This window comes from Colletotrichum phormii, assembly GCF_030913505.1.
Source record: "Colletotrichum phormii strain CBS 102054 chromosome Unknown BDP81scaffold_16, whole genome shotgun sequence".
Taxonomy (NCBI): Eukaryota; Fungi; Ascomycota; class Sordariomycetes; order Glomerellales; family Glomerellaceae; genus Colletotrichum; species Colletotrichum phormii.
The window spans coordinates 1,205,728-1,218,042 of record NW_026851458.1 but is presented as its reverse complement, the minus strand read 5'-3'; the positions used below and the strand labels follow the sequence as shown (position 1 = coordinate 1,218,042).

General features: G+C 49.5%; 5 protein-coding genes across 5 annotated transcripts; 2 read left to right on the top strand and 3 right to left on the bottom strand.

The window, feature by feature from the left end:
• Nucleotides 1–891: 891 nt before the first annotated feature.
• On the bottom strand, nt 892–1,902 carry BDP81DRAFT_354152 (extracellular metalloprotease; the record flags this gene model as incomplete). Its single annotated transcript, XM_060586263.1, has 3 exons — nt 892–1,046; nt 1,097–1,259; nt 1,311–1,902. 3 exons carry the CDS (start codon nt 1,900–1,902, stop codon nt 965–967), a joined length of 837 nt encoding a protein of 278 aa, XP_060442782.1. The 3' UTR covers nt 892–964.
• Nucleotides 1,903–4,461: 2,559 nt separating this feature from the next.
• On the top strand, nt 4,462–6,809 carry BDP81DRAFT_433811 (cytochrome P450). The gene is made up of 4 exons (XM_060590895.1): nt 4,462–4,703; nt 4,800–4,996; nt 5,064–6,065; nt 6,131–6,809. Exons 1-4 carry the CDS (start codon nt 4,493–4,495, stop codon nt 6,314–6,316), a joined length of 1,596 nt encoding a protein of 531 aa, XP_060442781.1. The 5' UTR covers nt 4,462–4,492; the 3' UTR covers nt 6,317–6,809.
• Nucleotides 6,810–7,022: 213 nt separating this feature from the next.
• Nucleotides 7,023–8,115, bottom strand: BDP81DRAFT_452077 (uncharacterized protein; the record flags this gene model as incomplete). Its single annotated transcript, XM_060592712.1, has 3 exons — nt 7,023–7,812; nt 7,911–7,960; nt 8,017–8,115. The coding sequence occupies 3 exons, from the start codon at nt 8,113–8,115 to the stop codon at nt 7,023–7,025; spliced, it is 939 nt and encodes a 312-aa protein (XP_060442780.1).
• A 2,244-nt stretch (nt 8,116–10,359) lies between these two features.
• BDP81DRAFT_396847 (short-chain dehydrogenase) lies at nt 10,360–11,085 on the top strand (the record flags this gene model as incomplete). The annotated part of the gene is made up of 1 exon (XM_060588246.1): nt 10,360–11,085. The coding sequence occupies one exon, from the start codon at nt 10,360–10,362 to the stop codon at nt 11,083–11,085; it is 726 nt and encodes a 241-aa protein (XP_060442779.1).
• A 205-nt stretch (nt 11,086–11,290) lies between these two features.
• Nucleotides 11,291–12,222, bottom strand: BDP81DRAFT_463221 (uncharacterized protein; the record flags this gene model as incomplete). Its single annotated transcript, XM_060593992.1, has 4 exons — nt 11,291–11,612; nt 11,675–11,778; nt 11,846–11,983; nt 12,043–12,222. The coding sequence occupies 4 exons, from the start codon at nt 12,220–12,222 to the stop codon at nt 11,291–11,293; spliced, it is 744 nt and encodes a 247-aa protein (XP_060442778.1).
• Between the last annotated feature and the right edge of the window lie 93 nt (nt 12,223–12,315).

Genomic DNA, 12,315 nt, shown 5'->3' with positions numbered 1-12,315 from the left:
GCCCGATCTTAACATCCTTCATTTGACATCAGTTCTCACTCTGAAGCTCACTAGGTCGTGACGGCCGAATAGCGGCAGCGCAAGTCTCTGAATGAGAAAGTTGTTGTCCTCGTTTCAAGTCTGAGCTATTCCGAATGATGTTGGGATTAATTAGCATCACTTCTCTGGCTCGGCGATCTCACTGTGCCGTCTCCCATGGCCATTATCTTTCCTGGGCTTATAAGCTGGCTTCAAGCCCTTATCGGCGAGCTGAATAATCGTCAAGTTTCCCAATTAAGGAAACAAGTCATCCGTGTTCGACTATGAACTACAGTCACTCATCGGGATTGAAGAGGTCAAGATTGATCACTATTTAGTCAATTCGTCGGAATTCTCTCACCGAGAAGCTCAAAACGGCACAATCGGAATTGCCCACTATTGAGGGCCCACTTGTTGATTCGGTTCATGATGGCACGGCCCACTTGTAACGGTAGACTAAGAACGAGACACAGACGTATATATAAGCATGAGAATCATCCCGAAACGACTTCTGAGTCAATCAAATAACTCTTGTCAGAGCGATGAGACAGTAATCCGACGAGGCCGTTCTCAAGTAATCACATTTGCCCTTTTGAAATCGTTAACAGACAACACACCTACAGGGTGTGATGCCCTTAGATGTTCTGGGCCACACGCTCGTTATAATGACGGAGCCAGCGAGATCTTGTCGAGGCATGTCACTCAGCAGCATGCACAATATTCTCCTGGTGGGTTTGGATGTGGATATAGACATGTTTCAAGAGAAAATATAGACTGGAAATTCCACCACTCATCCTCAGGTTTATACCCCGTAGAGTCAATTCCAAAATCACATTTGCGGAGTCTTCCCATGACATCACCTGGCCACAACAAGCTGATGTTCTAGACTCGAGACGCAACACTAATTCCAGCTGCGTCAGTGACTTGACAAGTCGACTTCAGCCATTTACTGGTAAGAAGCGCGGTAGGTGTCCCAGTAGCTGTGCATGCGAGTGTCCTGGCCATCAGTGAAGTGAGTGAAGCAGTCACTATGTCAAAGTCAGTATGTACTCCAGTCATTGGATGGAGAAAAGCTTACTCGTCAGAGTAGTCCATGTAGTTAGTGACAGGATCGGTGCCAGCCAGGGTGGGGCAGGTATCACGGCCAATCTCGCAGTTGTAGGCCTCCTCAGCCTCGAAGGGGGTGTCAGAGACGTAGTCACCGTTACCGCCGCATTGGTATCCCTCAAAGGTGTGGTAGACTAATTGGAAAGTCAGCTTCAGTCAATGTCTGCCCGCGCTAGAAAACTTACGTCCAAGCCAGTGGCCGATCTCGTGGGTAGCAGTGTGGCCAAGGTTGTACTGGGGCAGGCTGCCACCGGGGACCGAAGTGGAGCGGATGACAACACCGTCGTAGTAGAATGCAGAGGAACCGGTAGTGACAGTTGTGGGGAAGTAGGCGTATCCGAGGTAAGGAGTGCCGGGGAGGAAGTAGACGTTCAGATCGGCGTAGGTGCCCTTGCGGAGCGATCTCTTCATGGCAAGCTCGGCGCGGTCGGAGGCCCATTGGCTGTTAATGGTCCAGTCGACACCGGCCTGGGCGAAAGACACATCGTGGGGAGCGTAAGCCTCGTTGAGGACGTCCAACTGAGCGTTCAGGGTGGCCTGGGTAAGGTAACCACCGCTAACAGAGTTGGAGGTGGCAATGACGTGCCAGTAGACGTTGACCGTGATGGGAGCAAGGCGAGTAGCGTTACCCTCGACACGAGCGTTGTCCTCCTTGAGCTGGAGGCGCTGGGCAACCTCGATCTGCTCCTCAGTGGGGGATGGAGTACCGCAGGAACGCTGGGCAAGAGCGGTAGAGGCGGCCGCAAGAGCGGAGACGAACAGAGTCTTGAACTGCATGATGAAGAAGAGACCGGACACCTGATTGGAATTGGCTTGCCTGGGGTGGGATGAGGATGGAAGAACACCTTGATGGCTGATGTTTCGACAGTTTATATAAGTTCGTCGCCGTCTACTGTCTGCTGTTGAGCTCAGATGCCATCCCAAGATCCATATCATGAGCACCTAAACATCTCGACTTCAACCTTCCTCAAACGGAAGAGACCGGAAGTCTAGCAACATCACGGCTAACAGGCTCGTCGTACGTGAACTGGGGACTGTTCAACGCTCTTTTGGCTGGTGGTCTTGAATGTGGCTCCATGACTGGGGAGTTGATTCATGCTCAGAAGGTGGCCACCTGCTGAGTTTGTCTTGTTGCAGGCCGTTGAAATTGACGACAGGAGCAAACGGCCTTGCGTGATAAGCCGGCTGGGCGGCATATCTCGAGTTGCCAAGATGAAATGCGGCTTTTGCCATCTAACAGGCAATGCCAAGACGGTGACTGTAGCCAAGAAAGGCACCAAGTTCTGAGTCCCGTTCGTATCTTGTGCAACGGTGTGATTGAACCTAGCAGACGCCGTTGATCGAGTTGCCTCTTACGCCAATCGTGAACAAATCATTGGCGGACAACGCGTAAAGCTGGGCTCAATTGCGGTCATTGCAGTTCCCACTGCCAGCTCTTGGCTCTCTTGGCAGCCTTGGCGGCTGACTACCATTGTCCCTGATTACGATGGGGATTGGCCGATTCAAGCTTATATTTATGAGTATCGGGCGTTGCCGACCAACGAGGATGTTACCTTCCTTAATTTGACGTCTGTTCCACCCCGGATGCGAAGAAATCCTTCGAAAAACCCCGCACTGCTCCGCCCACATCCCGGGAGTTGAGCACCGCCCACGTCCCCACATCTCCGGGGGTATCTCGATCTGCCGATTGTTCCTCCCGCCAGTTCCCGCTGGATCCCGCCGGCTGCAATGGTTGTCCGACCGCCGCCTTATCTCCTGTCTCTCATGCCCCGATCACACCCACATTGCGGGATGATCAAGTTAGGGCTTGACTCCTATCATTGATCAGGACAAGGTAGATTTGCTCTCGTTATGTCAACTTTCTGTCCACGGCGTATCCTACTCGTAATACCTAAGGTTCTCTCCATCTGGCATCATGTGCTTTTGTACGGATACCCGACACAGCTACGTAAGACTGCGGAGAATGCCGACAAGTTGGCCACTGCGAAAAGCCATAGGATATATCAAAATCGGCCCAAGCTGTCACCCAAGAGCTGTTCAAATTAGACCCCACAACTCGCAGTTAGGAGTGATGCGGAGGGCTGCGGGTAGTTCTTCATGATATTACTGACTCTTGTAGATAGAGTATGTCATCTGCCAACTTTCGAATGAATGATTGTAGTTACCCTTGCATTGTTATTCAAGGCATCAACCTATCGATTTTCAGAACTTGAAGGGGAAGTCAGGGAGCTCAAGCCTCAAGGGCAAAAGCAGTTATAACTTACGCGCGCAACACATACCCATGCTTCAAAGTCGTCAAGGCCCTGGGGGCATCACAATATCATCAGAAACCATACTAACACTTAGGTCGCTCACTATCTAATGATCTCGTCCAAAGTGTCGTGATTAAAGAACTTTGCAGCAATACGAATACTTACTTTACCCAAAACTGTTCGCTCTTTCAGCATAATACCTTACCTAAGGTACATATTCAGGTGAAAACATTGAAACTTCCCGATCAGTAGAGCATATCACGACAACTTTTGTCATCAAAGTAGATCCATTCCCGGTTAGCCCCTGCTTACTCACTCCCACCTCTTGCTGAAAGATTATTTCCCTTGCTATGTATGTTGGCGAATTATACCTAGTCTGACTATTGGATTGACGCGCAATTGACGACCGTACTTATACACGTGGACGAGGAGAGGAAGAGCAACAGCACCACCCTATACTGTACTGGTGTACAAGGCAATATAAGACAAATGTATTTAATCGAAGCCTTGATCCTCTTTCGAAGCTTTGATCCTCGCCCGAGGCCCCTGATATACTCTCAGCACCGCCTGCAGTACTAGGAGTTGAGCCTTCATACCCTATATTTTAGTTTATGTTGAGGCGCAACTTTCCCATTCGGGAGTTAACATAAATTATCACTTCGACACCCGACCAAAAGCCCTCTCCGGCTGATTCGCGGATAGTATAAGTAGATCTTGAGAACAAAGATTTCCTTTCTCCTGGCTACTCATTCAATGCCAGGTTGGATAAGTATTATGCAATCTAATCTCCCCACGTTTCATCGCTTGAATGCGACTGAATAATTACCCAACAACTACCAACTGGAAATGGGTCTATTTTTGATTCAACTAATGCATCATATGCTGACATGCGATCGAATGACGAGAGAGCACAGCGTTGGATGTGGGTTGCTTGGATATGTCAAGGATATGATTGGGGCGTTGGAAAGCACCTTTGGCAATCCAACATCTTGCCCCTGTCTTCTAGAGTGCGGGGGCACAACGTCTTTGGCTTGTGCCATAACTATAACATTGATGACCATTATTCGCTTAGCCCAGACAAACAGTCTTCACCCATCTTCCTTCTGAAAGACGTAATGGGTGTCTTTGGCCTTCTTCTTGGCAATGCCGCTGTGCCGGCTCTCGTCCTCTTCCTCTGCTGGTGCATCGTCCGGAGGGCCGCACTCTATGCCAAACTTCGTAGCTTCGGAGGTCCTTGGTGGAGTGGCCTCACCCATTGGCCTCACAGCAGGGCAATCCTCAGTTCTAACTGCCATGAGTGGTACGCCGAGATGAACGAAAGATATGGTATGCAATTCAACCCCAGAGCCCACTCATTGACTGGCGATCGTATTTGCGTTGGTAACGTACATTATCTCAAGATATCAATTGACATTCTTAGAGGTCTCATTACCCGCATCGCTCCTGGGATCTTAATCACATCTTCACCTGAAGTCTGGGCCCACGTTAATAGACATCCTGGTTACAAGCGCTCTGACTGGTATTATCATGCTTGTCGAATCGAGTACCAGCGCGATAACGTCTTCTCCCAAACGGATAACGAGAAACATGAAATGCGAAGGAAGCAAATGGCGCCGGGGGTATTCATTCCATCAGCAGTCGCAGGGGTCTGAACAAGCTACTTTACTAATCCCAAGCCTTGATCAGTACTCCGGTAGAGAGAATCTAGACCTTGAACCTACAATTGATCAACGCCTTGAGGAGCTTCTTGGTCTTATAAGATCCAAATATCTCTCGACCGATGGTATAGTTACACCAATGGATTTGGCCAAAAAGGTACAGTACTTTACTCTGGATGTCATCAGCTCTGTCGGGCTTGGGAAAGCGTTCGGCATGCTTCGGACTGACAGCGACGTGGATGACTACCTGAAGTCCACCGAGGAGGGATTATCTGCTACTAGCATGGCTTGTGCCATCGGCATCAGCTGGATGGCTCAATCACCCGTCATTGGCAGATTCATAGCTCCATCGCCCACTGACAACAACGGTTTTGGCAAAATGATTGCAGCATGCTTTCGATACGTTGACGAACGCACTGCGAAGTCGACGGATGAAAGGTCGGACATGCTTGCATCATTTATACGCCATGGACTAAGTGGTGATGAGCTGAAGTCTGAGGCACTGGAGCAAATCATCGCAGGATCAGATACAACGGCTGCTGCCATACGAGGAACGCTCTTGCAAATAATGACAAATCCCAGGGTGTATGCGAAGCTGCAGCATGAGATCGACGACGCAGTACATAATGGAAATGCTCCAAAACTCGGCGAGGGAATTATCACTCTGGCGCAAGCGAAGAAACTCCCGTACCTACAAGCAGTCATCCGAGAGTCTCTGAGAGTCCGGCCGCCAGTCCTCAATATCTTCTCCCGAGACATCCCTCTTGGAGGTGATACTATTGAGGTGAAAGGTGAAACTTACTTTTTACCCGGTGGTGTCTGTGTCGGTTATTCGGGTTACGCAATGCATCGCAGCCAAGCAATATACGGCGTTGATTCTACGGCATTCCGACCAGAGAGGTGGTTTGAAGCAGAACCAGATAAGCTTGCCTCGATGATTCAAACCAACGACCTGATTTTTGGCCACGGCAAGTTCATGTGTCTTGGGAGACCCGTGGCTCAGATGGAACTTTCGAAGACTATTTTTGAGGTGAGTTCCAGATTTAGAAAAACCCTTCTATCTACTCGGCCACGTAAAGGTACTTACTTCTTAAGATGCTGCGGAATTTCGAGCTGGCGTCAAACGATCCTGTGCGTCCATGGCGGGCAAAGAATTGCATGGGCCTATTCGTAATTTCGGATATGTGGGTCCAAGTGACGGAAAGGGCCAGACTGGTGAATGTAGGAGAAGGGGACGACTTTAGTCCTCAGTCACTTACTGGACATCTTCTCGTTCTGTGATCCTTCTTTAAGAAGTGAGGAACCTTTTCTTTCACTGCACACGTTTTATGTTTGGCAATACCTCGGCGACTCGACTTCTTTTCTTCGGGTGTCTCTTTGACATACGAGTTTTGAATGTCTTGACTTCGTTGCGATGTTTTCGTTGCAAATCCTGTTCGCCTCTTATCTTGGAAGTGATAATTTGAACAGACGAATTTTGAGATCTCTATCCAAGCTAAGAAAGGACTCCTTTTGATGCCGCTGAAGAAGTTGCAGACCTGGCAAAGAGGGAATTGGAACGCATTCTGGTGGAATTTGACTAGAGATAACTCGATTGGCCTTAGATTGAGAGAGTGTATATGATCTGTCTGCTTAACAGGCCACTCAGTCTCATATTACGCTTCGAGAGGGTTGACATTGGATACCGCATGTTGTCGGTGACCTTAGTCAAGATTATGGGATTGCATGATATCAACATTGAATGACCCAGAATTCAGTCACAATTTCTACATCAAGTAATTAAGTTGCATGGACTCATTGTCTTTGAAAGTGCAATGCCCATTTTAGGCCATGGATTGTAGCCTAATAGGTAAAGTACCTAGAGTAAGGTAATCTTGCTATAGAATCCAATCCTGTTTGCTTTCTCACACCAGTGTGTATAAGTCAAACAACGGGGCAAAAGAAAGAAAGGCGCGCTCCGGAAATCAGAATGGAATTTCCCGCTAATCTAAAAATTAACGCGGCGGACAAGTTTGCCCGCAGGCGCAGCAGGCGCGGCCGGGGCAGCTGGAATTGGCTTTCCGCCGGCAGGAGCTGCAGGGGGAGCAGCAGCAGGAGGCGGAGCCGGTTTGCCCGCAGCCGGAGGCTTGGCAAGGGCCGCGGCAGGAGGAGGGGCGGGCTTTCCGGCTGCCGGCTTGGATGGAGCGGGTGCAGCTGGGGCTGCAGCTGGTGGAGGAGCTGCGGCGCCGGCTGCGGGAGCTGCAGCAGCTGGCTGCGCGCCTCCTTTTCCTTTCAACACTCCTGCTGCAGCTCCAAGTACGGCGTTAAGGGGGTTTGCCTGCTGTCCTGCGGGAGCGGCAGCTCCGGCTGCTGGAGCTCCTTTGCCCTTGAGGACTCCGGCGGCAGTTCCCAAGACTTGCCCGATTGGATCAGCAGCTTGAGATCCGGCTGGAGCAGCGGCACCAGCCGGTTGACCGCCCTTGCCTTTCAGCAGGCCCGCTGCCGTTCCGAGCACAGCTCCAATGGGGTCGGCGGCGGGAGCCGCAGAGGCTGCGGGTGCAGCAGCAGCTTGACGAGCCCCTACTGCGGGAGCCTTTGCCTTCCCAGCAGTTTTCGCCTTTGCTGGTGCTGCAGCCCCACCAGTAGCCTTTCCTGTAGCCTTTTTGCCCGTAAGTCCTCCCAATAAAGAGCCGATAGGGTCGGCGGCAGCGTTTTGCTGTCCAGCAGGCTGGGCAGCTCCAGCCCCCGCTCCCGCTGCGGCGCCGGCGGCGCCAGCGGCCTTGCCTCCAGCGCAGTTTCTATAGCCGAGTAAGCCTTACGCCTCATTGCGAACATTCGACCTTGTCATGATGCCCTACAGTGCAGTGGTACATGACAAGGTGATGATTTTACTCACCCTGTGATACCTCCAGCCTGTGCCCTCACACATTTGGCATTTTGTCCTCCCTTTCATAAGGTCAGTCATTGTGTTGATACTGATCGGTTCTCGAGAATTCTCTTACTGAGAGCAAGCAATCCAAGTCGTCGAAGCAGACTGCTCCCTGCTGTGCAGAGACATAGCTGGCCAGCAAAGCAGACGTGACAACAGCAAGCGCACGCATGGTGATGGTATGATTTTCGATAGGAAAGTGTATACAAGATGTAAGTATGATCCCTGTCCAGTTCTGAGAAAGGCGAATAGCTTTGGGCGATGGTTTGCGAACACGAAAGGGTCATATTAGGGTACTCCTCGAGTTTTATAGACAATAAACAAAGGCTTCAGACCAATTCCTGCAGATCAGCTCATACACCAGCTGATGAGCAGAACTCAAAATCTTGCTTGCTTCAAAGCCGAGGCAGTCTTCGGCGTCTACATGTGTTGTCCTCACTCTCAAATACTCGAGGCGTGCCTTCCAAACGTCTCAAGAATTGTTTGACCGGAGAACGTCCCGCATCCTCATCAAATCAGTGGCCGTGCAGGGTATCAAAATTCCGACGACAGTACTTATGTGAGCGGTGGCTGATCACCTCAGATAATGAGCACCCTAGTGTCCGTCCCTGACTCCAGACAGCAGTCAAGGTATGCCGGCCAACTCTATTAGCTGTATAGGCGTTCATCTCAAGTATTTTACAAATTCATTCATCAATTGGGGCTCGAGCTATGATCAAATGCATCTCTTTGACTTTCTTCGTCGAACTTGAAAATACGCCCCTGCATGGACGTCTCATCCCATCAACGAAATGTCAGTGCCTGTCACACCATTTGTGGCAATGTCAACATTTGTCAATCTCGACCTGTGCCCAGTGCTAGACCTCATGTTTCTCTTGCATGCCATCCAATACTCCAGAACCCCCAACTCGCCATACTCTGCCAAGTCGCGAGGAGCGCCAATGGCCAATTAGCGAATCTTAGGGCTGCTTGTGATTTGAATTGTGCTCGGATGCCCGACTTACCGTGTAGGCCACAAGGCAACTTGTGTAAGACTACGATATTGCGGAGAGTTTCTTGCTGTCCGGTTTTCTGGAGGTCAAGTCTGCACTAATAATAGGTCTGGCGATTTAGGTATTAATTTGATAAGCCCAGTGGGTGAAACTGACTCTCAGTGTACTGTGTGAGTAGTTTTACACAAATGCGTACTACAACAGAAGTCTTCAGAATTCGGAAAGTACGCGCCTGTCGCTTTCAGGGAAATTATTAAATAATTGATTTCCCGATTTCAAATTGATTGCGAATCGATGTCTGTTGTGCCGTTGAGTAGGCGCCATAGTAGCTCTGGTCATCCAAGTTCACACATAGTAGTTGGTTTACTGCCCCATAATAGAACTCCGCGCCACGACATAAGGTAAAGTATTTTGTTGTCTACAGTATCTCGCCGATTACGCCAGGTTTTTGAAACAGGGTAACAGCATGTTTCTTTCCTAGTCCATCACTGCATGTAATTAATCGCGCTGTTGGTATTTTGTATGTTGCTCCGGCTCGGAGCTGAGATAACGCTAACGCTGAAACACACGTATTTTTATCGTTGTCTGCTTCTGGAACCAAGCATTCTCATTGTTTCTTTTTGATTTATGTTATTGAGTGACTACTCTAGGATAATCATTGACGCTGCTACGGGGCTTAATACCATCGCGTTCTGACTACGCTGGGCTTGAGGCCAGCGAGCACAACGATATGCATTCATTGGACTCATAAGACTCATGAACTCCACTAACTACCTGACTAAGTAACACGCTTTAAGGCCACATCTAATGATCGGATGTATGGATCGTGATAATTCATCGAAAATATAAAGTACATGTTACGTACCAAATGGTAAGTACTTTAGGCAACAATAAGGCCTACACTTCACGATCCTGCTCTCATGCCATATGTCTGCTCGCAACCGAATCACGTCATTATGTTGGCATTTCATTTTATAGCTATGGGTATCCGCTCATATTTCTCTGGATTATTCCCTCTCTCGGTTCTGTTCATCTCTGGCAGGACGTTGGCATATGGTCCGTCTGGACCTAGCTACGACGACCTGGACTCCACACGCCGGCGAGAATGGCCGGGGCCCACTCTTCGCCGTCCACTTTGGCCGGTCCACCATGTATTACCGTGTTTGGGGGGCGGCGAAATTGGCCGAAATCACACTTTCTTTGCACACAATGAGAACGCAATTCTCTTCAGTCTTTTCGTTGTTGATGAGAAGTATTCTGGTACGATGCACTGCGGACGAATATATAAAGTGGGATATTTCGCTGCCAGATTGCATCTCGAAACCTGCATGAATAACTCACATTTTACACAGGCAGTTTCTTCTCATTGTTTCAAGACATTGAAAAGGTCTATTATACTTCTCCTTGAAGCCTCATTCTCCAATATGGTTGTTGCTCTTGTCACTGGAGGTAACGCCGGCATCGGCGAGGCTGTTGTTCAACAACTCGCCAGAATTTCGGGCTTTCATGTCATCATAGGATCCCGCAATCCCGAGTCTGGATCTAAGCTCGCCGAAGCTCTCAACAACGAGAACCGCTCAGTATCTTCTGTTCAGCTCGACCTTTCCTCCGATGACTCAATCTTGAAGGCCGTCGAGTCCATCCAAAAGAGTCACGGAAAACTCGACGTTCTCATCAACAATGCAGGCATTCTGATCGATACGTCTCCTGATGCGTTCAGCTCCACTCGAGATCTTTTCAGAAAGACCTACGATACCAACGTTTTCGGGACAGCCGTTCTAAGTGAGGCAGCTCTTCCCCTCTTACGCAAGTCCGAATATCCGCGCATCATCTTCGTGTCGTCCCAGATGGGCTCGCTGGAGTCGTCTGTGGACGAGAGGATGCCTTTCTACAACATCGACTACAAGGCATATGACGGCAGCAAGGCAGCTGTCAACATCTTGGCTACCAACTACGCTCGTATACTAAAGGACATCGGCGGGGCCTCGAACGCTGTTTGCCCCGGCTTGGTCAAAACGAAGCTGACTGGATGGATGGATGCCGGTGCGCCGACTGCTGTCGGGGCGGAGAAAATTGTGGAGTTGGCTACTGCAGCTCCGGGTGGACCGACCGGCACGTTCTCAAACAGGGAGGGACCCCTTGCTTGGTAGATTAGACATCTGGACATGACTGTGTACTTGCTTCAGCCTCCCCTGTGGAAGTAGGGAGGGTGCATGGCAAATCTATTCCTGCTTTCACGGGGTGGTCTTCTCAGCTTCACTAGGTCGATAAATCAAGCTAAACGCGGTCCAAATTTCAAGACATATCATGTAGTACAGTTTTGTGAAGTTTTGTTCCACCAAGTAAGCGCCGGGTCTACATCAATACCGTGGCTAAATTTAGAAGCACTCCAATGTTATCGGCTCCTGAGTTCCATCTGTCAAGCGTTTCGGCATGAACTTGATCGCTAGCACGTTGGTGACTTTCCAAAAGCTCCCCAAAACAAGCCATTTCCTTGCCTCGGTTGGGGAGACTTCCCAAAGCTTTTGTTTCTTCCTCCCATGATTCTGGCGTTGTGGCACCCCATTGTATTTTGTGACATGGAAGTGGTAATTCTCTCCATGTGTCCAGAATGCTGCAAGATATGCCTACTTTGACAGTGGCTACTTGGGCTACTAGAAACCATACGCAGGCGATTCTGAGGCATTATCTTATTAACCATTTCTACTTTAATTCAAGATGAGACCGAGATCTATTCACCTGATTCGGGACTCGTCCAAGACCCAGTCTTCCCATGGTTGTGAGCTCTTGGACTCTACACTGCAAGGTGTCTCGGTTACGGTCATGAAATGTTTCCAAAGCGCCTAGTCACGGAGTGTCAGCCGCAATACGTTCCATCAAGCATTTAGAATACACATTGGTATAAGATACCTCGTAGGCTAACAGCATGTGGGTGTTGTAATCGCAGTCTCCTGGGGTGCTGCCTCCGCCGCCAACAACACGCATGATGATATAAATCAACTCTGCCTGTAATGAGGCGAAAATCTCTTTTCTACTGAATCTTGTCATCTATTGAGTGAAGTCAGCATTTCAAATTCATTAGGCAGGGTTCAAAGCATCTTTTTGACCTCGCTTAGGTTTCTCTCCTGCTCCCTTTGAATTGATTGCCATAAGAACGGACTCGTGTCTGCGTTTCGAGATGCGAACAGAATCGCAATACCCATACAGTTTGCCAATGGCTCGGGAAGATGGCTCTTGTCCTGGTATTGGTGTATGAAAGGTGGGAATGTTGATCTTCGTAGCATCATCTGGGGGTATGACCGCAGCGTCTGTTTGATCACGTTTGCGCTGCTCTCCGCTGCCGGGTTTACATTGCCGATGAACTGAAGTGGGAAGACAAT

What these genes read in the sequence shown, in the direction of transcription:
- BDP81DRAFT_433811 (XM_060590895.1), top strand. Translation starts at nt 4,493, where the DNA reads ATGGGTGTCTTTGGCCTTCTTCTTGGCAATGCCGCTGTGCCGGCTCTC. An exon ending in GGAAGCAAATGGCGCCGGGG is followed by an intron (nt 4,997 to 5,063) that starts GTATTCATTCCA and finishes AGCCTTGATCAG; the next exon opens with TACTCCGGTAGAGAGAATCT. An exon ending in TTTCGAAGACTATTTTTGAG is followed by an intron (nt 6,066 to 6,130) that starts GTGAGTTCCAGA and finishes TTACTTCTTAAG; the next exon opens with ATGCTGCGGAATTTCGAGCT.